Source organism: Littorina saxatilis, linkage group LG4, assembly GCF_037325665.1.
Source record: "Littorina saxatilis isolate snail1 linkage group LG4, US_GU_Lsax_2.0, whole genome shotgun sequence".
NCBI lineage: Eukaryota > Metazoa > Mollusca > Gastropoda > Littorinimorpha > Littorinidae > Littorina > Littorina saxatilis.
The window spans coordinates 19,460,899-19,487,019 of record NC_090248.1 but is presented as its reverse complement, the minus strand read 5'-3'; the positions used below and the strand labels follow the sequence as shown (position 1 = coordinate 19,487,019).

General features: G+C 39.5%; 1 protein-coding gene across 1 annotated transcript; it reads right to left on the bottom strand.

The window, feature by feature from the left end:
* Positions 1 to 644: 644 nt before the first annotated feature.
* On the bottom strand, positions 645 to 23,672 carry LOC138965521 (receptor-type tyrosine-protein phosphatase alpha-like). The gene is made up of 26 exons (XM_070337705.1): positions 23,663 to 23,672; positions 22,670 to 22,870; positions 21,212 to 21,346; positions 20,289 to 20,417; positions 19,745 to 19,870; positions 18,380 to 18,508; positions 17,624 to 17,749; positions 17,136 to 17,264; positions 13,580 to 13,670; positions 12,994 to 13,157; positions 12,129 to 12,532; positions 11,696 to 11,783; positions 11,243 to 11,319; positions 10,874 to 10,910; positions 10,558 to 10,655; positions 9,915 to 10,040; positions 9,396 to 9,544; positions 8,292 to 8,427; positions 7,757 to 7,900; positions 6,957 to 7,056; positions 6,456 to 6,529; positions 5,947 to 6,081; positions 3,681 to 3,809; positions 3,233 to 3,390; positions 2,725 to 2,860; positions 645 to 2,033 (listed from the first exon to the last, which is right to left on the bottom strand). Exons 1-26 carry the CDS (start codon positions 23,670 to 23,672, stop codon positions 1,974 to 1,976), a joined length of 3,291 nt encoding a protein of 1,096 aa, XP_070193806.1. The 3' UTR covers positions 645 to 1,973.
* Between the last annotated feature and the right edge of the window lie 2,449 nt (positions 23,673 to 26,121).

Genomic DNA, 26,121 nt, shown 5'->3' with positions numbered 1-26,121 from the left:
AATCAGCAATCTTCGTGAGTACTTTTAGTCCTTTTCATAATGTTAAAAATATGTTTTATGTGCGCAGTGTTAAAGTTTAATATCTTTACGACGCTTCTGTGGACTGTGCATCTGTAAACTGTTCATTTTGGAGGCCTAGTGCATGAACACGGATACCCACACAAAACTCAGAACTTGACATATCCTGCCAATTATCTCCCTTGATCTCTCTTGCACAAGACACTTGTTTCCACTAGGCCTATTTGTTTTAGAGTTGGGAGATTTTACAGGAATGAATCTAAAAATTGTGTACCCAGCATATTCAGATGTCTGGAATATTCCGATAAAAAAGACTCGTCATATATAACACTACTCGTCATCACTGTTTCGAAAAACAGACGGAACGCGCACTAAGAACTTCGCGTAGATGGTGACCGTGACGGGATGTGACGTCACCACTTCAACAAACTCGCGAAGATCGGAACTCACAAACTCTTCGTGGTCTTCGTGAGGTGTTTTTCATTGCTCTGGAAATGTGCAATTTAACTCCCTTGTGGTCACCTATACGTTTCCACGTTAATTTTCTGGTTTAACGCAACATGTTAGGTACAGAAAGGCCAAAGGAGAGGGCAGTGAAACGGTGCGTTTGCGCTTGACTCTTCACGTTTTATTGAAGCAGTGCTAGCTTACAATTGCAGAAAACTCAAAAAGGGATGAAGTTGACGACGAGGAGGACAAGGGAAGAAAGGCACAAGTTGTAGGAATATTGTAATTTATTGATATGATGAAAGCAAGATACAAAACATAGTCGATGTAGGCACTCGTGGCACGTAAAAGGAAATCACTAACAAGACACATTAGATTTTTAATTCACAACACTGAGCTTGATCCGAGATGTGGACACACACACACACACACACACACACACACACACACACACACACACATCCTCACACACACATTTACACACACATACACACACACATTGGTAAAAACGCAAACAAAGTAAATGAATAAAACACAAAGAAAAAGTACAGTTTTAAAAATGAAGATCCGAAAAAGCATGTGTCAATTCGCAGTTAAAATCTAAAGTGATGGCTGTACAATAGTTGGTTTATATTTCCTCACTGAGTGGATGTGTGTTTTCTTCATATATAGTATAGATAGTATAAGTTACAATATGTTGTGTAAGTATGTAAGTTATATTCTTGCCAAACAAACATGTTACCCAATTTCACTTTGTTTAATACGTTACACACTCGTAAGTTATTTTAATCCGGGAACATCTATTGTTCTGCCTGTTTGTGGTGAGTTTCTGAGTAATTCGACGAATCTTAAGAATCTGGGCAATCCACAGTACCCTAAATCTAGACGCACACGGTATGATTTGGAGAAAAAAAAACATTTACAAAAAAACCACCGGACCACAGTTATGGTCAGTTATGGTTCTTTATTAAATCCAAGTGGGTGAATGCACATCACGGCCCTGCTTCTGTCCGTTGTTGAAACATAAACGTTGTCGAGCGTCGCCACTTTGCACCACTAGCGCCCTTTATGATGCGGCCGCCTAGCAACAAGCATCAGGTACACAAACAAGGGTAGTAACTCATTGGAAGTAACCCAACGCAAATGTCACAAAGAGTTCTCTCTCTTCGTCTACTCTACGACATTAATTTTAATCAAGCTTTTGCAAAGCGTAGCCCGGTAGCATTATTTGTAACGCAGAATCTTATGGTATAACTTTCGAAGCAATCTGGGGCCTTACTGGGTATTACTCAATAATGTTTTATTTACGGTTTAATCCCCTAATTAAGTGATCCGTTTTGAAGCTGTTCAAAGAAATGCACGATATATTTCTCTTTCGTCCGTAAAATGTCAATCTGTCTCGTCTCTTTCGCTGTTCACACTTGTTTTTGAGAAACACATATTTGTGTATATCTGTAATCCCACTACTGCAACTATCCCACCGGTTCCAACACCAATGAAGCATTGGGTCACTTGTCATTTCTCTTCTTGTACTCTTGCATCGCTCGGAAGATGAACCGATACTGCATCTGCAATAGAAAAGGAGAATGTTGATTCGAGCAGAAAAATACACTGAACGTAGCCAACAGTTTTGGGCAACACTGAACTTAAAGCGTTTGCAACCAGACGATAATTTAGGTACATGGAGCTGTGTTTGGACATACAGTCAAAGATACATACAAACTCACAGAACAAGGTTGTTGTAGCTTAGAACTCACCTTAGTGGCAAGCTCAAATGCGTATATTATTCAATGTGTCATGTTCGCGTCTTTTTCTTCTTTTAGGGCCCAACCCTTAGCTGATTTGTGATTTTGTTCTGACAATGTAATATCCACAGACTACGAATAATGACTGACATGAAAAATGCCTCTTGTTTGCGTGAATAAATTTGATTAATTTGCGTTTCTTACGTACTCAGCAAATGAATGCATTGGTGGTTAAGAATGAAGCATGATCTATATACACTGGCAAAACAATCCTTAAATAAGTATTTCCTTTATAGGTTATCACCATCGATAACTTTGCTTGACTACCGGCGTGCACGGGAATAAAGAAAAAAAAAACACTCAGTGAAATGTCAACCTCTTTACGCTAGAAACAGTCCTTGTGCACTGAAAGACGGCTTACTTTGCAAATCCAGTGCACTTATTTGCGACCCCCACCTCCCTCCACAATTCCCCACTAGCCACCAAAATATTAACCCTGTTTTAAGCCCCATACCTTTGACATCAAGCATTGAGGTCGAACAAGCTGCAAGTGTCTCACAGTCATGTACACGTCAATCTCTCCTTCTGTCGTCATTCGGCTGATCACGTCACAAATGGCATGTAACAATCCACTCTTTGTAGCACCATCACTGTATTAGAAAATTATATCATAACGTTAGACTTTAAAAAAAAAAGAAATTTAAACAAAAGCAGCTTCAGATTTTGTCTATCGTTTATTGTTATCTATTATGTTATGTATTCTGCTATCTATATATACCAACAATTGTCAAACAATTTATTGAGGGAGGGATATTACTTCATGGATAAACACCTGTTCAGAGAAAAAAAACTTCAGGCATTTTGTGTCATGTATTCTGAAATCAACGTGCGACCTAATGTTTCGCATGATTTGAAGCTTATGTATTTAGATATATTCGGTGTGTTGGGTTTTCTAGATTCGCAAAGCTAAACTTATGATAAGATTGTTATGCGTGACAAGTAGACAAGAAGACAATGCTGACCTGCACTGCAAGAGGAGAGGCCCCTCACTGTGGCTTCGCTGTGACTGTGCAGACAGCACTGTGACCACGAGGTGAACAAGGTCCTCAACACTGCCCGGTAGGTCACCCTTCCAGTCGCTGTAGTGTAGCAGCTCAACACTTCTTGGGCTTACTTTTTCCTTTGCAGAAGAAAGTTACTTGCATTACAAAACAATTTATGTTTCACTTAATCGCTTACATATTTCCCTCAAGAAATTAAGGCACCCGTGTTGTGTTTTTTAATGTTTCTTGATAAGCATTTTCGTTCAAAAAAAATCAGTTTGGTTGAACAAATTGTTTTCTGTGCACGTGCTTTACCTATTAATAAAGATTATTAAACGTTTTGTAAACCGAGAACTGCAGTGTAAGCAATAAAACACCAGTAACACCAAATGCAACAGAAATATGCACTCATAGGTAAACAACATACCTCATACTGCACAGACAGGCTGTACTGCGTAATGTGCTTGCTCAGGGTTGTCCGTGATGTAAGACGGATTATGAAAGGTCCAATTGTCAACGGCTCGTTCTCTTCACAGGGCCAGTAACAGCTCTTTTCCTGCAATGACAAAAATTCGCTTGTAAGTATCAAAGATTCCACACATTGTCTTTACTGCCTACATGTTCAATTCATATCGATGAAATTGTTTTAATTTTTTTTTATCATGTGTGCATGTTAGGTGATGTGTTGGGATGTAAAATTTGAACATTGACTGTATTATTATTAAGCAGGTAATACGTCCATAATGTCAAGTATTGTAATCTGCATGTTATGTTAAGCTCCGGCCTTACCTGTAGGCGAACGGTATGTTATATGTCCGTCTGTCTGTTATGTCCTAATGTTGCATATATATATGTCTTGTATACTTGCCATTTACATATTTATTACAAATGTTGATGGATGAATGATGATACATTATAGACGGATGCATGTTATTGATTAAAAGCCCCACAATGATGTGCTTGGAAAAAAAAAGAAAACAAAGAAAAAAGAAAGAACATATTTCTTTATGCATACACTACAATCATGTTTTGCATGTGTCAATGAGCGTCACTAATGACTGCTATCAATTCTGCAAACTCGACTTCGTGAAGTCTACTTTATGAATTTTGCTGCACGGAGCTTTGACACTGAATTTTGCTGCACGAAGCTTTGACACTGAATTTTGCTGCACGAAGCTTTGACACTGAATTTTGCTGCACGAAGCTTTGACACTGAATGTTGCTGCACGAGGCTTTGACACTGAATTTTGCTGCACGAGACTTTGACACTGAATGTTGCTGCACGGAGCTTTGACACTGAATTTTGCTGCACGAGGCTTTGACACTGAATTTTGCTGCACGAGGCTTTGACACTGAATGTTGCTGCACGAAGCTTTGACACTGAATTTTGCTGCACGGAGCTTTGACACTGAATGTTGCTGCACGAAGCTTTGACACTGAATGTTGCTGCACGAAGCTTTGACACTGAATGTTGCTGCACGAAGCTTTGACACTGAATGTTGCTGCACGAAGCTTTGACACTGAATGTTGCTGCACGAAGCTTTGACACTGAATGTTGCTGCACGGAGCTTTGACACTGAATGTTGCTGCACGAAGCTTTGACACTGAATGTTGCTGCACGAAGCTTTGACACTGAATTTTGCTGCACGAAGCTTTGACACTGAATGTTGCTGCACGAAGATTTGACACTGAATGTTGCTGCACGAGGCTTTGACACTGAATGTTGCTGCACGAAGCTTTGACACTGAATGTTGCTGCACGAAGCTTTGACACTGAATTTTGCTGCACGGAGCTTTGACACTGAATGTTGCTGCACGAAGCTTTGACACTGAATGTTGCTGCACGAAGCTTTGACACTGAATGTTGCTGCACGAAGCTTTGACACTGAATTTTGCTGCACGAAGCTTTGACACTGAATTTTGCTGCACGAAGCTTTGACACTGAATGTTGCTGCACGAAGCTTTGACACTGAATTTTGCTGCACGAAGCTTTGACACTGAATGTTGCTGCACGGAGCTTTGACACTGAATGTTGCTGCACGAAGCTTTGACACTGAATTTTGCTGCACGAAGCTTTGACACTGAATGTTGCTGCACGAAGCTTTGACACTGAATTTTGCTGCACGAAGCTTTGACACTGAATGTTGCTGCACGAAGCTTTGACACTGAATTTTCGGAAAAAAGACTTCGCGAAGACAACTTCGGGCGCAATTAAGGTCAGACTTGTTACACACTAATGACTGCTATCAATTCTGCAAAGTCGACTTCGTGAAGTCTACTTCATGAATTTTGCTGCACGAAGCTTTGACACTGAATGTTGCTGCACGAAGCTTTGACACTGAATTTTGCTGCACGGAGCTTTGACACTGAATTTTGCTGCACGAGGCTTTGACACTGAATTTTGCTGCACGAGGCTTTGACACTGAATTTTGCTGCACGGAGCTTTGACACTGAATTTTGCTGCACGAAGCTTTGACACTGAATTTTGCTGCACGAAGCTTTGACACTGAATTTTGCTGCACGAAGCTTTGACACTGAATGTTGCTGCACGAAGCTTTGACACTGAATGTTGCTGCACGGAGCTTTGACACTGAATTTTCAGTAAAAAGACTTCGCGAAGTCAAATTCGGGCGCAATTAAGGTCAGACTTGTTACACATAAACAAACACTACAATAATAATAATGATTATATACCTCAGACTGAACGATTTCAGACCCAAGGCATACGACCAGGCTGACTTTACTTCCGGCCACAAGACGCCACAAGTCGACTATGGTATCTCTGAGAGGAAGCTGTGTTAAGATGCTCCCCAGCTGCTCTTTGAAGGACTGAAAATAGGAGTGAGTTCTGAATCATTTTGTTGCTTGGTGTTTACTTGTGAAATCCAGAGCACATATAAGACGTATTCAAATTGGTGCAAACTAAAGCCAACATTTACTTTAAAAAACATAAACATAACATAACGCGTGTACTTAATTCTGCAACATCATCACTCAGATGCATGGTTTATAATTTATATATTAGCTGTTCACATGTTATAGTTTTCACGACACACATTTTTTAAAGACCATCAAGCACATACATGTAACTACAGTAATTGTCGGTTTTTTTGGTTAATATATTTTGTCTTGATTAATACATATGCACTTTTCTATTCTGTCAAAATATAAAATTCGTAATTAATTAAATCAGTAAATCTTACAGGCATCAGAACTGCATTGATGTAATCGCTTCTATTCTTCACTGGAATTGTCAGACGCGCCAGATACCTGTCGTCTGAAACATTGAACATTCACACAAAATACAGTACCTAGAGAACAATCTCATTACCACTAATTTTACACTGGTGAACCTTTGTATGCAGTGAGGAAATTAGTCGATAATAATTCTATGAATTAGTACATATATTTGAATGTTCATAATGCTGTAGTGTGTTGTCTCTTTTTTTCATCACTACTGTAATCTCTCATACTTGAGATTATAACATTTGAGCAACAGTAGTGTCGTGATCTCAACAAACGAGAGCTAAGAAACTGTTAATCAATTGTCTATTCTTCTAATGTAATGGAAAGTTAGAGAAGGGAGGAAAACTATGCACTGCAATGCACAGAGACACACTGGCACATACAGAACTTTAATTGCCAAAATAAATCATGCTGGGGTGGCAACAAGTAACAATTAAGTAGATATATTTTGTACAAACCTGGCAAGATATCCATATATCTGTTCTTGTTTATGTTTTCTCCCTTCTCTGCTTCTGTATGTCGAGGTTTTTGCATCAGCACCTTCATCTGCTTCAGTTTCTGGCAATCACCATGGCGGTTAAAAAAGAACAACAGTTAAACATACTGCAACTAGTGAAATGCCTTTAATTATTTAATAACTCTTTTTTTGAGTTAATTGTAGAATAGGTACTGAAATGAATTACCAATTACTTGCACTTCTATAGTAATTATAAAATCAAAGTAAATTTGGTATAACCTTGTAACTCTTTATCCATAGATGAATAAGTAGATTACAATAACCACCATGCCCTTTAGCTCTGATACGTTTGATTTAGTAACAGATCCTAAAGAAATTAGGTAGACAGGCAGACAGACAAACAGACAGGCAGACAGACAGACAGACAGACAGTCAAACAGACAGACAGACAGACAGACAGACAGTCAAACAGTCAGACAGACAGGCAGACAGACAGACAGACCAGGTGATAAACAAAACATTATATCGCCGTCATTTACTTCCAGTTTGCTTCTTTAAACATAATTATTATATAAACACCAAGAGCATTTTGACGAACTGATATTGTTAATTTTTATCAAAGTAGAACAGGAAGGCCTATGTATATGTATCAACATAAATCTTGATGTAATTGCGTGTTTACTAGGACCTGAAGCAGTGCGTGCGCACTTTGTAACATCCTAAGACATAGTGACCATTCCCTTGTGTAAGATTGTTTTCTTCTGTTCCCTTTGTCTTCATTTCAACCATGTGGACTTCTACCTTGAACTCCGTGTCAATGCGGCTATTGGAGTGATGTGGATCCACGTCATGTTTGAACACAGAGTCGACATCTCGGTTCTGTAATCTGCAGTCCTGACTTGTGTAGGCTTCGAAGACTGCTTCGTGTAGGATACAGTACTGCGACTATGGGTTAAAAGAAACTAGTACATTTTACAAGAACAGAATTATCGTCAAATTTCCAAGGTACGTATGACTTTTTGTCTGAATTGAACAAGCGATTTCAGTCGTTTTTTTCTGTTTATGCTCATTTATCTTAAGGTTTCTTCAATTATGAAATAATTGACAAACCCAGAAACAAATTGTTATTCATATTTTGAACACCGATTCAGTCACAATGCAAGCAGCAGGAAATGGGAACAAGAGAAGACAAAATCGAAAGTTAAACCTTGTGTAATGCAGAATTACGATTGAAGCAACAAAACAAACAACCAGGCAACAACATAAAACTAAATAAAGAACAACACCATGGGATAAAATCGTAGATGGCAAAAACGAATATGCATTGTTTTATAACCTTTGCCTGGATCATGTTGCAACGATCGTTCCGCATGTCGTTGACCACCTTGCAGATATCGACATGCTGCTGCTGCTGTAGCTGGTCCATCAGAATGTCAAGGCCGATAAACGTTCCTGTTCTGCCAACACCAGCACTGCAAATAAAAGTAAAGTTAATGAGCCTGAAACCAAGAACACTTTTGAAAGAAGGACGCAAGAAAAACAAGTCGCGTAAGGCGAAAATACAATATTTAGTCAAGTAGCTGTCGAACTCACAGAATGAAACTGAACGCAACGCAACGCAGCAAGACCGTATACTCGTAGCATCGTCACTCCACCGCCCGTGGCAAAGGCAGTGCCCGTGGAATTGACAAGAAGAGCGGGGTATTCGTTGCGCTGAGAAGGATAGCACGCTTTTCTGTACCTCTCTTCGTTTTAACTTTCTGAGCGTGTTTTTAATCCAAACATATCATATCTATATGTTTTTGGAATCAGGAACCAACAAGGAATAAGATGAAAGTGTTTTTAAATTGATTTCGAAAAAAACAATTTGATAATAATTTTTATATATTTAATTTTCAGAGCTTGTTTTTAATCCGAATATAACATATTTATATGTTTTTGGAATCAGCAAATGATGGAAAATAAGATAAACGTAAATTTGGATCGTTTTATATTTTTTATTTTTTTTTTACAATGTTCAGATTTTTAATGACCAAAGTCATTAATTAATTTTTAAGCCACCAAGCTGAAATGCAATACCGAAGTCCGGGCTTCGTCGAAGATTACTTGTCCAAAATTTCAACCAATTTGGTTGAAAAATGAGGGCGTGACAGTGCCGCCTCAACTTTCACGAAAAGCCGGATATGACGTCATCAAAGACATTTATCAAAAAAATGAAAAAAACGTTCGGGGATTTCATACCCAGAAACTCTCATGTCAAATTTCATAAAGATCGGTCCAGTAGTTTAGTCTGAATCGCTCTACACACACACACACAGACACACGCACATACACCACGACCCTCGTTTCGATTCCCCCTCGATGTTAAAATATTTAGTCAAAACTTGACTAAATATAAAAAGCACCAAACATAGACAAGGCGAAGGATGATATACATTACCTGCAATGCACCACAAGCGGAGACGACGGTTGTTGTCTGTGGGATGTCCTGACGGTTCTCCAGAAGTCTACGAGCCCCGTGGTTGTGGGAATCCCGTGATCTGGCCACATGGTGTAGTGGTACTGAGTCACGCGGCGGACTGACCCGTTCTATGCAGAAACAATTTGCGTTGACAATGACAAGCAAACATTACATGCAATGCTTTATTATCTGAGTTGAGCTGATTAGGGTTATAGTAAACATTGCAGAAAATTATTAATTTTAGCATGAACATTAAAAAATTTACTAAGTTAATACAAATCATTACAAAGTACATCCTGAACGCACTGCATCATAGTATTAATGTCCTGCAATCATTATGGCTGATTATGAACCAAGCAAACTAGAGCAGAAAATATCAAATCACCAGATGCAGACAAATTATTTCGTAAAAGAAAGTGTAACGTTCGGTGTCGTTTTGGTTACTATTCTTTTAATGATCAAACTGACACTAACAAAAATAAATGTTGCTGTACTTACTTCTGTGGCAACTTCGAAGGTACGCATGACGTAGTTAGCTCTTCCATAGGCTTCCAACCCAGTGACGTCAAAGGATCCATATCTTATCTTCTTCCCAGGTGGTGGCCAGTACTGCTCACATTTTTTCTGGAATAAGAGGAACGCTTATTAAACTTGACTAATCGATCTGCTTCGTAACTAATCGTGACTGAGAGTTATTTCAATAATGATGCTTACTGTTAGCAACGGAAAACAAGCATGTCGCGAATATACATGTATCAACATGAGCCGGTAGCATTAACCTAATATGATATTAGTTTTTGTTGAAAAAAGTGTGTGAGATCAGAAGAAGATTTACTACACATTCTGTCAAAAAAGCCTGGAACAATTTGTGTTTCTGTGTATTTGCTTGTTTGTTTGTTTTCTTGGCATGTTTTGATTTGCTTTGTCTAATAGTTAAACACGCAACATGCAGATACAAGTGAATGGCAAAGAATAGTTCCTTCGGTTAAATGAAGCGCATCCAAACAAAATCGAGGGAAAAGGTGCAACACTCGCTGACAAACAAAAGGTTGGAAACGCAAGGGCAAATTACGAAAGAAAGAAACAAACAAACAAACAAACAGACAAACATATATGTATAGACAAAACAACAACTGAATACCTTTTTACCCTCCTTGAGGTTTGTCAGCATCACAACGTGTGTCACTTGTTCTTGCCACACCATTCTCCAGAAGTCTGGAACCGTGTTTTTGTTTGGACCTGAAGCACCGTCACAGCATTTGAATTCTTCATGTCTGATGGGAGAATGTCAGGTAAACTTTGATGTTCCATTCTTTCTCTTACTTTACTTTTAATTCTACTGCGAAATGAAACCGTTGAGGGAAATGTTATGCTTTTATTGTTGAACAAAGAGTGGTTTATTTGTTAAATAATGAACAAAAATATGTGTTGATGCATGTTTATCTATGTTCGCTTACCTTGTGCTGCAATATACGCCTTCGGAGAGGCGACGCCCTGTAAGTTAAAAAACCCAGCAACAATCAAACATTTAGAGCTGACATATGTCACTCTTCGTGCAACACACAGACACAAGCAGAGACTAGGACACACGCATCATCGTCGTCTTCATCATAATCATCATCATCGTCGTCGTGATCATCATCATTATCATCATCATCATCATCATCATCATCATACTCATCATCATCGAACAACGCAGTATATAATTAATCATTTTACACCAAAGCAAATAATGCTGTTAAACGGTTTTGGTATGTGTTGGAAAGAGTGTCTAGGTTTGACAGGTAGCCACAAAGTGACGAGTGACCGATTTATGTATTACTTACAGCAACAACGCTGGCATTGATGTAGTTGTTAAACCCTGGGTCTGGATTCCCATGAAGTACAACTCGTGTGTCTTCGTCTGTCAAATATATACAGCATCATTTGTATGCATTCCATGCATGGTCATTAAAAAAGACTGACAACAACAGAACAACTTAACAAGTAGAGTAAACGTAAAAGAGTATTATATGAATAATAAAAAATATCCGGACGTCGGGTGACAGTAACAGCAACAGCAGCAATAAAAACATCCACAATAAGAAGAGGTTTATGCAAAGATAGACAGTCAGATGAAGATAATAAAACAGCCACCTTGTCATACACACACACACACACACACACACACACACAGACACACACACACACATACACACACACACACACACACACACGCACATACACCCATGCACGCGCGCGCTTGAAACATATTAAGGAATAAAACCAAAGAAACGTACAGGGTAAGATTGACTTGAACCTGTTCTTGTAGTAGTTTTCATCCTTTGCGCCAGTGTCATGTGCTTCTGTTAGTCCTGTAGGTAGTGACTAAAACAGGCATTAGTAACATGTGTAAAAACCGTTTTGCTCCACATCGATATTTCATATCGGACATTAGGACGAAGTACGACTCAAAATATGATAATTGAGAGAAAAAAAGGATACATAATTATTTGATGATAAAGTATTCGTGAACAAACAGAACAAAAAGGGATACTGACACTCAGATAATCGGTCAGCTGTCTAGATAAAATCACATCGGACATCTACAGGAGAAAGTAAGTTTACCTTTCCTACAGTTTGAAATCATAGGTTATGACATAATTAGTCTGTTCCGAAAATCAAACTGAAGGAAACCACACATACAATTACCGCTCATTGTTGACTTCCTACCTCAAACTCTTGGTCGATGGTTTCACCCCGTAGCTTTTCCAGAAGAGATTCCTGCACTGTGTCGTGCTTGAGATCCGATCCTGCTGACGTCATGTACACGCCATCATTGTAGTACACACGCTCACGCACTTCTACTTCATACTGCTTCTCGGCCTCCAAATCCACTTCAGTCTCTTCCAGTTCTACGTTCACTTCATCTTCCTCTGCTTTCTCAGCTGTGACAGTCGTTGCTCCTGTTGCTTGCAAACTGTGAGGACTAGGAGAGTCGGCTGAATCGATGAAGCCGTCTTCAAAAGCCATATTGACGTAAATGACTTCCTTCGACACTGCTGCTCGCTTGCTCCTTTTCTTAGTCTTTCTGTTCCTTGATTCTGGCCTGTTTGCGACCACCGGATTTACCTCATCTACGATAAAAACGGTTGGGAAAAAAACACCACCTTATAAACAAATCCCTCAGCTGAATCTGAAATGTGTAGAGCTACATTCCTACCAATTTTAGCTGTCAAACCAATTACCGGTCAGTAATACGTTTGTAGTAGCTAGCCAAAGTTAAATACTACTCATTTTCTTCCTTGGTTCTGACCTGTTTGCCTCATCTACAACAAAAACAAAGAACATTCCTTCTCTGAGCAACATTTTGTGTTTTTATGTGTTTTTGTGTGTGTTTTATTCACCACAAACGGTCAATTTCAAACAGCCACGATTCATGGCATACTTACTTCCTAAACAAATAGCTGATCACCTCCTTACCATCACAAGAGAAAACAAGTTTAAAAAAAGAAACTTGCTTGGAACTTAACCACACATAATATCTTCCATTGGGCACTTTTAGAGACAAGAATGTTCCAAAAAGAAGGTAAAATACCCGTTTGAACGTCCTTTTTTAGTCCGTCCATTGTTACATTGGAAAATCCGTCTGGTAAATTCGGGTATATGCTGACATCATTTGCTGCTTGACTAGAATGTTCCCCTTGAACACTGACTTCTTCCGTGTCTACGTTTTTGCGACAGCAACAGCATCCACAGTACCTGTTGAAGAAACAGGAAGGTATGTAAGGGAGGGTGTATACTGCTGATAAGTATTTTCCATATTATTTGAATCCTTGGTTCGTGGGCTAGTCATATGTTTCCTTCAAAAAGCAACAATAAAAATAGGAACAAAATACTGCCACGAAGTATCCAAAATTACAACAACAAAAAACACCCACTTAGTTTTCATATGGGACTTAGCGTTCAAATTAAACATGCGTGACTGTCATTATTACATTTACACAAAACGGTACAATTTATTCATAGGATACGTAGCTGTAATAAAAAAATAAAATAAAATGTATTCAATATTTTGATGACAGATTTGTTCGTATGCTTAGAAATGAAAGGAGGGGAAGATTCAACATTTGTTTTTAAATTATTACGCTTTATTAAAAATACTGGTTGCAAAATAGGGTTACCTCATAATAACCACTACAATGACGACCACAAACAGAAATCCAGGGACGGCGCCAGCAAGGATCCACTTGAGTGGAACGTCATCTGAAATCTCTGGACGTGTTGGAAAGAAAATAAAGTATTAGTGACAGAGACTATAATGAACAACAAGAACTCATTTGAGACAGAGTCAGCGCAATGTAGTTCATGAACATTACAAATGCATACGCAGCTGAAGGCCCTTTTACAGTGTAAAATTAACGCATATAAAGGGCTGTGTTAATTAAAATTGCATTACCCGGAAGGTTAAATTACAGCCTCAATCAAAACACGTCTTGAATCACAATAAGGGGGAAGCCCCCGGGGGGGGGGGGGGGGAAAGGGGGGTGTGACACGGTCGGCGAGGAAGGTAAATACTCAAATGCTATGCTTCCTTTAGAATGTGTGACCTGTTAACGCCATACATTGCGTTTTTCTGTGTGCTGATACTCCTTCTATACCGGCACGGTTGGCCTAGTGGTAAGGCGTCCGCCCCGTGATCGGGAGGTCGTGGGTTCGAACCCCGGCCGGGTCATACCTAAGACTTTAAAATTGGAAATCTAGTGGCTGCTCCGCCTGGCGTCTGGCATTATGGGGTTAGTGCTAGGACTGGTTGGTCCGGTGTCAGAATAATGTGACTGGGTGAGACATGAAGCCTGTGCTGCGACTTCTGTCTTGTGTGTGGCGCACGTTATATGTCAAACCAGCACCGCCCTTCGAACGAACGAACGAACGAACTTTATTACTCAAGGATGGAGATTTTAGGCTCACGCCTAGTCTTACAATCTGTCCCTGCTAAACTAAGACATAAAGATAAAGACAATAAAAGGACAATTGTCAATCGCAATCATACAGTATTACTAACTACAACATTACCTATACGACTACATAATGCATAATAGAACATTGAAATGTACATGTATATCAAGATAATACAAAGGAAAAGAAAATTCGACTCGCACACACACGCGCGCCGCATGCCTGCAATCACGTTCGCACTCAATACAACACACACACTCACACAAACACACACACACACATACACACACACACACACACACACACACTCACACACACACACACATACATACATACATACATACACACACACACACACACACACACACATACACATATGCGCACACACACATACGCACACACACATACACACACACACACATACACACACACACACACGCGCACACGGACACACACACACAACAACAACTTCATCATCATCATCATCATCATCATCGTCGACATCATTATCATCATCAACAAAATATATAGAGGTTAGTGATAGCAATGCATTCTTGCTAGAAACAGCTTCAGAATGTAACTGTTCGTGACAACAGATATTTGCGAAGCTTCGTGGTCGGCTAGGCGTTAAGCAAACAAACAAACAAACAAATACTCCTTCTATTGTGTGTGTGGTCCTCAGGTAAAGTATTGACTTCGAACGCGAACACAAATATATAAAAGTTGCTACAAAATCAGTTTTGACCGACCAGAATTTTTTTCTCCAAAAGGACTCAACTGGTTTTGCTAAGAGCTCCTTAATGCCTTAATCGTCATCTTTATTTGGTGTTTAACGTCGTTTTCAACCGTTCAAGGTTATATCGCGACGGAGGGAAGAGGGGTGATGGGGGGTGAGACATGAAGCCTGTGCTGCGACTTCTGTCTTGTGTGTGGCGCACGTTAAATGTCAAAGCAGCACCGCCCTGATATGGCCCTTCGTGGTCGGCTGGGCGTTAAGCAAACAAACAAACAAAAGTACAAAGGACTTAACATTTCTTACATACTGCTTGACTAAAATCTTTACAAACATTGACTATATTCTATACAAGAAACACTTAACAAGGGTAAAAGGAGAAACAGAATCCGTTAGTCGCCTCTTACGACATGCTGGGGAGCATCGGGTAAATTCTTTCTCGTCCGGGCAACCAATATGGGACTCCCCCTAACCCGCGGGTTGCTTTTGAACCGTCGCCTTTTGTTCATTATATCCTTGAGGAAGTGAGTACTTGTCCAACCAGAACATTGTGCTCTATAAAGACGATTCTTGTGGAGAAAAGGAGTGTCACGTTACGTTTTATATCAGGGGAAACCCAACATTAAAGGTCTTTGAAAAGCATGCATTCTCACAGCCGTGTATTCCGGTTACCTTGTGCTGAAATGCGATAATCATTACAAGCTTACAAAAGCAGTGTTGGTGTAAAAAACATGCTTAGTGGCAACGTTCTGAATAGCTGTGTTTATTTGCTGTTTGTGTAACTAGACGATCAGTCTACGTTCAATTGAAAAATAAGAAGTTTTATTTGAATGGGTATGGAATTCAACACACAAGGGAAAAAAATAGATTCAACAACCAGGGAAAGTGGATTCAATGATTAGAAATAATGCATGGTAGTTGAGATCAAATGTTTCTGCGATACACCTGTAAAGTTCAACATTATATAGGCACACCAATAGAGGTAGGAGAAAAAACAGAAATACATTATTTGTATCCCTATATTTCATTATTTTGTATCGTCACTCTCTAAACCCACCATTATGCACATTGAATGCATACTCTTCAGGAAGAAACAAGAAATATGGTGTGAAGAAAGAATAAACTCGTACAAATGCATATTTTCTCCAAAACGTAGACCTAACTGCACATCATTTTGAATTGTTTATGAACTGGAATATTTTTATAAACGTGTTAAAACTCAAACGTCTGGCTTAACGGATGCATCGGGGAAACGTTCAAGTCACAGTTATTTCAGACTAGAAGTTGCTTATATATTAACACTGGTGTCGGCGCTGTTCATTGACAGCGGTGAGAGATTGCAGCGCACAATGCAATGCAATACAACAATACAATATTCTCAATTTGAAAAAAAATACGAATAACGTATGATTGCATTGTATATATTGTATTGTGCGCGTGACCGGCACGGTTGGCCTAATGGTAAGGCGTCCGCCCCGTGATCGGGAGGTCGTGGGTTCGAACCCCGGCCCGGCCGGGTCATACCTAAGACTTTAAAACTGGCAATCTAGTGGCTGCTCCGCCTGGCGTCTGGCATTGTGGGGTTAGTGCTAGGACTGGTTGGTCCGGTGTCAGAATAATGTGACTGGGTGAGACATGAAGCCTGTGCTGCGACTTCTGTCTTGTGTGTGGCGCACGTTATATGTCAAACCAGCACCGCCCTGATATGGCCCTTCGTGGTCGGCTGGGCGTTAAACAAACAAACAAATTGTGCGCTTGAGGTTGCGCAGGCTATACCCATCTGAGTGTTGAAGAAGACGCCAGCGCCAGCGCCAGTTATCTGGATGCACCAACGTACTTTATCAGATTCAGATTCAGAAGAAGGAAAAAGAGTTGGAACATACAACACGTGCTTTATGCTAAGTGTTGTACACACACGTAAAAGAAAGTAAATGAATACTTCACAAATATTTAAACGTGCACCGTTTCCAAAGTAAGAGCCAAAACCTCCATCAGCATTAGAGGGAAAATAATGGCTATACATTTACAGACAAAAACAACAAACATACCAGAATCACAGGAGAGCCCTTTCCACCCTGCTTTGCATGTACAATTTCCAGACGCCTTGTCACATGCGTCATCACATCCCTTACTGCACTGCTGTGTACAGTTGTGTCCAAATGTACCGTTTTCACACTCTGAAAAAAAGAGAGGATCCACGGTGCTGTTTGTGTAGCCAAAATAAGTGACCTCGAATTGCATAAATCGTACAATCAAAAATATTTAAGTGAATATATAATGTCTTATTTTTCCCCGAATAAATAATGTGATAAACTACTATTGTCAATTTCAGAACTGAAGATTTCATTTTAAAAACGAAGAGTAAAACTATGTTTTCCCCTGACATTTCCCGAAGGCATGGAGCACCAGGAACACACTCATGTATATATAACAAATGTTTGTTCATGCCACAAGGCAAAAATAAAAATAAAATGAATCTGTCACAAGCGTGTTCAAATTGTGGCACTCAGATTTCTGTTGAATTGTTTCAACGTACCCTCACAGACAGGTGCAAGCCATCCAGGATTGCACATGCAGTGTCCTGACACCTTGTCACAAACGTCATCACAACCTACGCCGCATCTTTGTGAACAGTTTTGTCCAAATGTGCCATTGTCACAATCTGCAGAGAGAAACGTTAACGTGTTATCGTCAAGTAACCGTTAAGAAGAGTCCTTCACCCGTATACAAAGAATGCATATACATATAAAAGAACGGTGTCTGCTTTTACCCGTCAAGCGAAATCTGATGATCTCATTGTGTCAAGTTGGCGGTGAAACTGTTATTTCCTAAAGGCAGAGCAGGATAAAAGATTGAATTTAATCTTATGAAGACAAGGAACACTATTTACAATGGGTACAACACACTTATCTACCAAGTAGCCTACTTCAACATGTCAAAGTACCAACGCAAAAAATACGAATAACGTATGATTGCATTGTATATATTGTATTGTGCGCGTGAGGTTGCGCAGGCTATACCCATCTGAGTGTTGAAGAAGACGCCAGCGCCAGCGCCAGTTATCTGGATGCAGCAACGTACTTTATCAGATTCAGATTCAGAAGAAGAAAAAAGAGTTGGAACATACAAAACGTGCTTTATGCTAAGTGTTGTACACACACGTAAAAGAAAGTAAATACATACTTCACAAATATTTAAACGTGCACCGTTTCCAAAGTAAGAGCCAAAACCTCCATCAGCATTAGAGGGAAAATAATGGCTATACATTTACAGACAAAAACAACAAACATACCAGAATCACAGGAGAGCCCTTTCCACCCTGCTTTGCATGTACAATTTCCAGACGCCTTGTCACATGCGTCATCACATCCCTTACTGCACTGCTGTGTACAGTTGTGTCCAAATGTCCCGTTTTTACACTCTGAAAAAAAGAGAGGATCCACGGTGCTGTTTGTGTAGCCAAAATAAGTGACCTCGAATTGCATAAATCGTACAATCAAAAATATTTAAGTGAATATATAATGTCTTATTTTTCCCCGAATAAATAATGTGATAAACTACTATTGTCAATTTCAGAACTGAAGATTTCATTTTAAAAACGAAGAGTAAAACTATGTTTTCCCCTGACATTTCCCGAAGGCATGGAGCACCAGGAACACACTCATGTATATATAACAAATGTTTGTTCATGCCACAAGGCAAAAATAAAAATAAAACAAGTCGCGTAAGGCGAAAATACAATATTTAGTCAAGTAGCTGTCGAACTCACAGAATGAAACTGAACGCAATGCCATTTTTCAGCAAGACCGTATACTCGTAGCATCGTCAGTCCACCGCTCATGGCAAAGGCAGTGAAATTGACAAGAAGAGCGGGGTAGTAGTTGCGCTAAGAAGGATAGCACGCTTTTCTGTACCTCTCTTTGTTTTAACTTTCTGAGCGTGTTTTTAATCCAAACATATCATATCTATATGTTTTTGGAATCAGGAACCGACAAGGAATAAGATGAAAGTGTTTTTAAATTGATTTGGACAATTTAATTTTGATAATAATTTTTATATATTTAATTTTCAGAGCTTATTTTTAATCCGAATATAACATATTTATATGTTTTTGGAATCAGCAAATGATGGAAAATAAGATAAACGTAAATTTGGATCGTTTTATAAATTTTTATTTTTTTTTACAATTTTCAGATTTTTAATGACCAAAGTCATTAATTAATTTTTAAGCCACCAAGCTGAAATGCAATACCGAACCCCGGGCTTCGTCGAAGATTACTTGACCAAAATTTCAACTAATTTGGTTGAAAAATGAGGGCGTGACAGTGCCGCCTCAACTTTCACGAAAAGCCGGATATGACGTCATCAAAGACATTTATCAAAAAAATGAAAAAAACGTTCGGGGATTTCATACCCAGGAACTCTCATGTCATATTTCATAAAGATCGGTCCAGTAGTTTAGTCTGAATCGCTCTACACACACACACACACAGACACACAGACACACAGACACACACACGCACATACACCACGACCCTCGTTTCGATTCCCCCTCGATGTTAAAATATTTAGTCAAAACTTGACTAAATATAATGAATCTGTCACAAGCGTGTTCAAATTGTGGCACTCAGATTTCTGTTGAATTGTTTCAACGTACCCTCACAGACAGGTGCAAGCCATCCAGGATTGCACATGCAGTGTCCTGACACCTTGTCACAAACGTCATCACAACCTACGCCGCATCTTTGTGAACAGTTTTGTCCAAACGTGCCATTGTCACAATCTGCAGAGAGAAACGTTAAATTGTTATCGTCAAGTAACCGTTAAGAAGAGTCCTTCACCCGTATGCAAAGAATGCATATATACATATCAAAGAACGGTGTCTGCTTTTACCCGTCAAGCGAAATCTGATGATCTCATTGTGTCAAGTTGGCGGTGAAACTGTTATTTCCTAAAGGCAGAGCAGGATAAAAGATTGAATTTAATCGCATGAAGACAAGGAACACTATTTACAATGGGTACAACACACTTATCTACCAAGTACTTCAACATGTCAAAGTACCAACGGAAGAAAACGTTTATCTGGCATTATTGGTTTCAAATTAGCTGTGCTGGTTGGGGTTCTTTGGGGTTGTCGTAATGGACAGGTGGTCGTTATCAAAAGAAGATCGCAATGACAGGTGTGTCTGTATAATACATACCTGTGTCACACAAGGGTTCCTTCCAGCCAGATGTGCACATACAGTGTCCTGAGACCTTGTTACACTCGTCCTTGCATCCTTCGCCGCAATACTGTGTGCAGTTTTGCCCAAACGTCCCGTTTTTACAATCTGCAGTAAAAAACAAAAAAACCCATGTATGTTCTTTTTCCCGTAACCAAAAAGGGATGTGCGTTGAGGGAAGAAAGGGTTTGGTTAGGTTGGGGATTACAGATCACTTCGTAGCGCGTCTTACTTAAAAACCCGTTCATTCCTGTTGGCATGCATATGGCGTGGGATTTACTTTCCTGATCTTACTTTGTGTTTACTTTTCTATATATAGGTCTGGGAACATCTCCGTGTGCATACCAAAATACAAATACCAATGACTGTCATGCTGTATGGCGGATTAACGTCTTGTTCTTCTTGTTCTTGTTCTTGCATGATTGTGCACGATAACAATTCAAAGCTCAAAGCAAAAATATAAATAAACGCATGCAAGAAAAGTGGGTATTGTCGGAATCGGCGCACACTCCCAGGGATACAACCCAAAGTTCCTTGAGGGTTTCGACAAGGACGATCATTACTAAACAACAACACACAGCATCAAAATCACTGAATAAAAGAGGAGAGAACTTGTATTAAAATAAACTAGGGGCAATGGCAAAATAATGGTGTCATATATTGCACTTAAACTGAGATTTGATAGAGTGAGACTGTAACATCTACAATGGTAGTTTCTGTCCTTGTGGGGCATAACATCATTTGGATATGCAATTAAATACAATGTTACGAGAAAAAAAACTAGCATAGAAGTATATAATTATTCTGAGGAAAATGCGAATTTCAATTAGTCTTTAATGCCAACAACACTCGACAGTCGTGCATCTATGTTCTACCGGCATGGACAAGTTGTGTTCACATACCCGTATCGCACAGTGGAGGTTGGAGGCCAGGGGGACAGCGGGAGCAGTGTCCTGTCACCTTGTCACACACCTCGCCGTTACTACAGTTACCACACCTCCTGTCACACCCACTGCCCCAGTAGTCGTCCCTGCAACCTGATTGAAGACAAATTATGTCTTGTTACTGTGTTGCCTGTTTACCATTGATGCACACCTTTTACAGCAGCGAACGTATCTATATGTCTTGTTGCTGTTGTCGTTCTTTTTGTTTGTGGTTTCGCTGTTGTAGGTGGTGGTAGTAGCGGCGATGTTGTTAATGAGCAATTTCAGTTTACAAGTAAGGATTGTCATCCAATGAAGTTGGGGTTTAGAATGAAACACAATCTTGGATTGGTCAGATACCCGAACTCATTAAAAGTTACCGACCAACAATAATCGGTGCACACTACCCGTTGTACAGGGTGACCCCCTAAAATGGAAAACAAAACTCTCACACGTATTCAACGAACTACTTCAAATTTGGTGTACATGAGCTTGAGATGCGGGTTAATAATTTGACAACGTTTGAAGCACGTAGGTCAAGTGAGTTTTATGCTTTAAAAAAGAAAACAATTCAAATTCGGTGATTTCCGTAGTAGGAGGTTTGGCACTGAGCAGTGGTCAAACTCATCCGACTTGAACCCTCCAGACTCCCTGTAATTACTATTTCAACTCAGATATTGTCTGAGGAAGGTTTTGGTATGCAAGGCCCATCAGAAGCAACATGTAAAAACCTGGAGGGCTAAAATATGTTAGTGTGGCTACAATTCAGTGCCAAACCTCGTACTTTTGAGTTAATCCCCGAGTTTGGAATACATTTTTTAAATGAGCGCAAAAGTCAGACATTTAACAGTCATACATGTACAAACTTGCAAATTTCTGAACGCATCGTCCCGTATCTCAAGCAAATGTACACAAGTAAATCGTTGAACGCACGTGAGAGTTAAATACGAATTTTAGTGGGTGCAGCCTGTTTGGAGGTCACCCTATACACCCGCTAACAGGGAACTTTGATAAACGCCTACATACTCTCTGCCAGCCAGCAGTGTCATCTGCAATTAGCACCACCGAGAACATTGATCCATGCCGACCAGATGATGTTGATTGAGTAACGTTCATTGCTGTAATAATTCGGGCAGGTTACGCCTGCCAATTCTGCACGTTGCTTTTGCCAGGATTTCACAATCAATTGGTCTCATAAAAAAAAGAACATGTGTATGAAAGCGAATAAAGATGGAGCCGAGCGGTACAATTCTGATACCAGTGAATTCATGTGTACACAGAACAGAAGCAAAATGCCCTGCTACAATCGCGTTTAGGTACGTGTTCGGTGACAGATTGACTCAAAAGGATTGGACACTTTTCAGTCAACAATTGGTAAATTATTTCCAAACTTTGAACTATCCCTTGTTAATAACACGAAATGATACAAATACATACTTAGCACTTCTAATTCACACATGTTGATTGTAATCTCGTCTCCATTAAATCCTGTGGTGTTCTTGGCCAGTGTGACATTTCGTCCGTTGAGAACACCAGTCACACAGGTCACATTTGTTGTTCTGCTGGGTTCTGTGTAGCCAAACCGGTAGCACTCCTTCCCGTCCACGTAGACGATACAACCTGTCATTCTGTGTATTTCTGGAAAAAATAAAGGAACATGAACACCAGAACTCTGATGAAACCTTTCTCACAAAGAAAATATAGCACCCTCGTGCGATATCTCTCTCGCGCACGTTTGTGTGTGTGTGGTGTGTTTGTGTGTGTGTGGTGTGTTTGTGTGTGTGTGTGTGTGTGTGTGTGTGTGTGTGTGCGTGTGCGTGTGTGTGTGCGTGCGTGCATGCGTGCTTGCGTGCGTGCGTGTGTGTGTGTGTTTGTTTGTTTGTTTGCAATATCTCTCTCGCGCACGTTTGTGTGTGTGGTGTGTTTGTGTGTGTGTGTGTGTGTGTGTGTGTGTGTGTGTGTGTGTGTGTGTGTGTTTGTTTCTCTCAACTTTGCTGCTTTTATGTATTGGAGAATGTTATAGCAATTAATCGCATAAACTCTGACGTATACACTGTCCTCAGCATCAACGTTGCACATTTGTAATTAACAAAAAAAGTACAACGTGGTAACAAAGAGAAAACAGTGTGGTTTGTTGTTAATTCTTGTGTTTCGCAAGAAATTGTACGTGTTCCATTCTCTGTAAAACACAACTTTAGAGATATTTTAAGTATACAAACACTAATCCACAGTTACAAAACATGCATTGATTAGACTACTTTACCATGATCACGATGCGTGATAGGGTCTATGCAGGGTAGGCTATAACACCAAGTTACTGACAGTGACAGAATGTTACCATACTCTTCAGACAAGAACTTTCAATCAAAACTTCATAACACTCACTGTATTCATCATTTAAGATATCTGAAACTTACAGGATTTTATTACCTCCAGCCATGATGCAAGCCTGGCTGACTCTCTTCAACGAGGCGCTTGTTTTGGGTTACACAATTGAAAATTGTCCTCTTCTTGAATGTTTTGAGCAAATGCTTTAAAACTACACATCTCTAGTGTTTGAAAATTCAGACGTGTTTCGGGTCTGTTTGACCATTGTCAAATTTCAAGATCACAGTTGGCGCAAGTCAATAAGTTAAACACTTTCATTGTCTTCAATGTTTTCTAAGCTAGATCTTTGAAACTTTAAAAACGTCCAGTGTTGAATGACCTCTAGACATTGCCCAATACTATTCATTCTGGTAAAAGTTAAAGGTCACAGTTGGGTCGAGTTTAGATCAGTCGGTCGTGAATTCTCCTTTTTCTTGAACGATAAGGGAGCCGGAGCAGAAGATATTTATTTTGTTCCATTCAGATTATGTATTAACATTTGCTCACCTTGTCGTTTATGTTTGTGGTGGTTTGTTGGCACGAACGCTTTTGTTATATTTTGTTTCATTTGCTGCTGTTTTTGTTTTTGTTATTTTGTTATTGTATATGATCAGTCAGTCCCTCATCCCGCATGACCTGTATATGACTAAGTGCCAAAAGGTGCTCACAGAACAGAAGACGACTTTGTTTTACAATAAAAATGTTTCTAAAAACGTGTGTCTGCTGAAAATTGGTGTGTGTGTGGATGAATGTGCGAAGAGATAGTGGACATAATTTCGTGTGTCTGACTTGAACGGTTTTGAAGTTATCTTTGTTTAAAGTCAAAAATAACGCCAAAACCGGCCATCTGAAAACGGACATCGTGATACCTCGTGTTTTGAATATGCCACAGAAAAATAACAAGAAGCACAAATGCCTTGCATTTCGTTTGATTGAATGCTTGAAACATAGCTTAACAGACGAGACCAAACGTCAAATATAAATCTTGAGAGAATTTTTTTTTTTCGATAACCGAATTTTAAGGTGTCGCACGCAAGATGTGTCGTCATCACGGCATACATTTTTCAATCGCAGATATTTACTAAATTTCTTTTTCAAAAACTCTGGAATTGATGTCGACACGTCAAGCGATAACGGTGTATCAAACTGCTGTCTTTCAAGTAATCCAGCAAAGACTGCAGAACTTTTGAACAGCAATTTTGAAAACGATCTGAAAATGTCGTCATATCTTGCATGCGACATAATGTTCGGTAATTAACGGTTATTTTCTTTTAAAAACAAAACTTACATGTACAAGGATCTACTTCATCTAGGGAACCATGTGACACATTCTGTGTTCAAAATTTGTGAAGAAATCACGAACCATGAATGCGCTACCAAGTGTTGAAATTATGTTGTCAACATCTTTTGAGATCTTGCGTGCGACACCATCTTGCGTTCAACATAAAATGTCACTAGCTTATCGAGTTTAATGGGAAAACTAACTATTTGTTGTCTTAGTTTAATCTTCTTAATTATAAGCGTAATAAAACAGAACTTCCAAGATAAATTTTAATTGAGATTAGCGAAAGAGCGGGTACGCAAGTCGACCTTTTTTCCGTTGTTTTTAAAGGGAGAGCCTTCGAATATCATAAAACGCCGTAGCTCAATGATTCTCCGACACAAAGAAGTTCAGAAAGATCCTTGTCAAATGTGAAGGTCACAGTAGGGTCTCGTATGGGTAAAAAAACAAACAAACAGACAATAATCCTTTTCACAGCTTTGTGGTAAGCTAGAAACTTGAAACTTTACACACATTCAGGGCTTGATAACGTTTTGACACGGTGAAAGTCTGGTTGACCCTTGTCAAATCTCAAGGTCACAGCCGTGTCGCTCATGGGTTAAAAAACCAGACTGTTATCCATTTCTGCTTTATTTCTAAAGTTAGAACCTTGAAACTTCATACAACGCAATCGATCAATTATCCTTCGACATGGAGAAGATCAAGTCGATCCTCAACAAAATTCAAGGTCACGACTGGTTCTCCTGACTGTATAAAACGGCATTTTTTTTCTCAGACACTTGTGAAGCTAGAACTTTGAATCTTCACGCATATTCGGGGCTAAATAGCTTTCTGACATGTTGGAAGTCTGGTTGACCCTTGTAGAATTCAAGATCACAGCTGGGTTGCGTATGGGTGGCATTGCTTTTGAAGCTGGAGAAATTGAACTTGGTATAACACATTTGCTTGATAATTCTCCGAGATGGAAATTAAAGCTTAAGTTGAGTCTTGTAAAATTTCAAGGTCGCAACAGGGTCGAGTTGGGATCATCAAAATGGAAAATTATCAATTTATTGACCATTTGTACATCTAGAACTTTGAAAATTCACACCAGTTGGGTGCTAAAAAGCCAGCCTTCAGGCATGGTAGAAGTATACTTGACCCTTGTCAAATTTCAAGGTCACAGCTCGGTCGCGTATGGCTTAACAAGGATAACAAATGATTTTCTGCTACCTGGCTCAAATGCAATATCAAAGTCCCG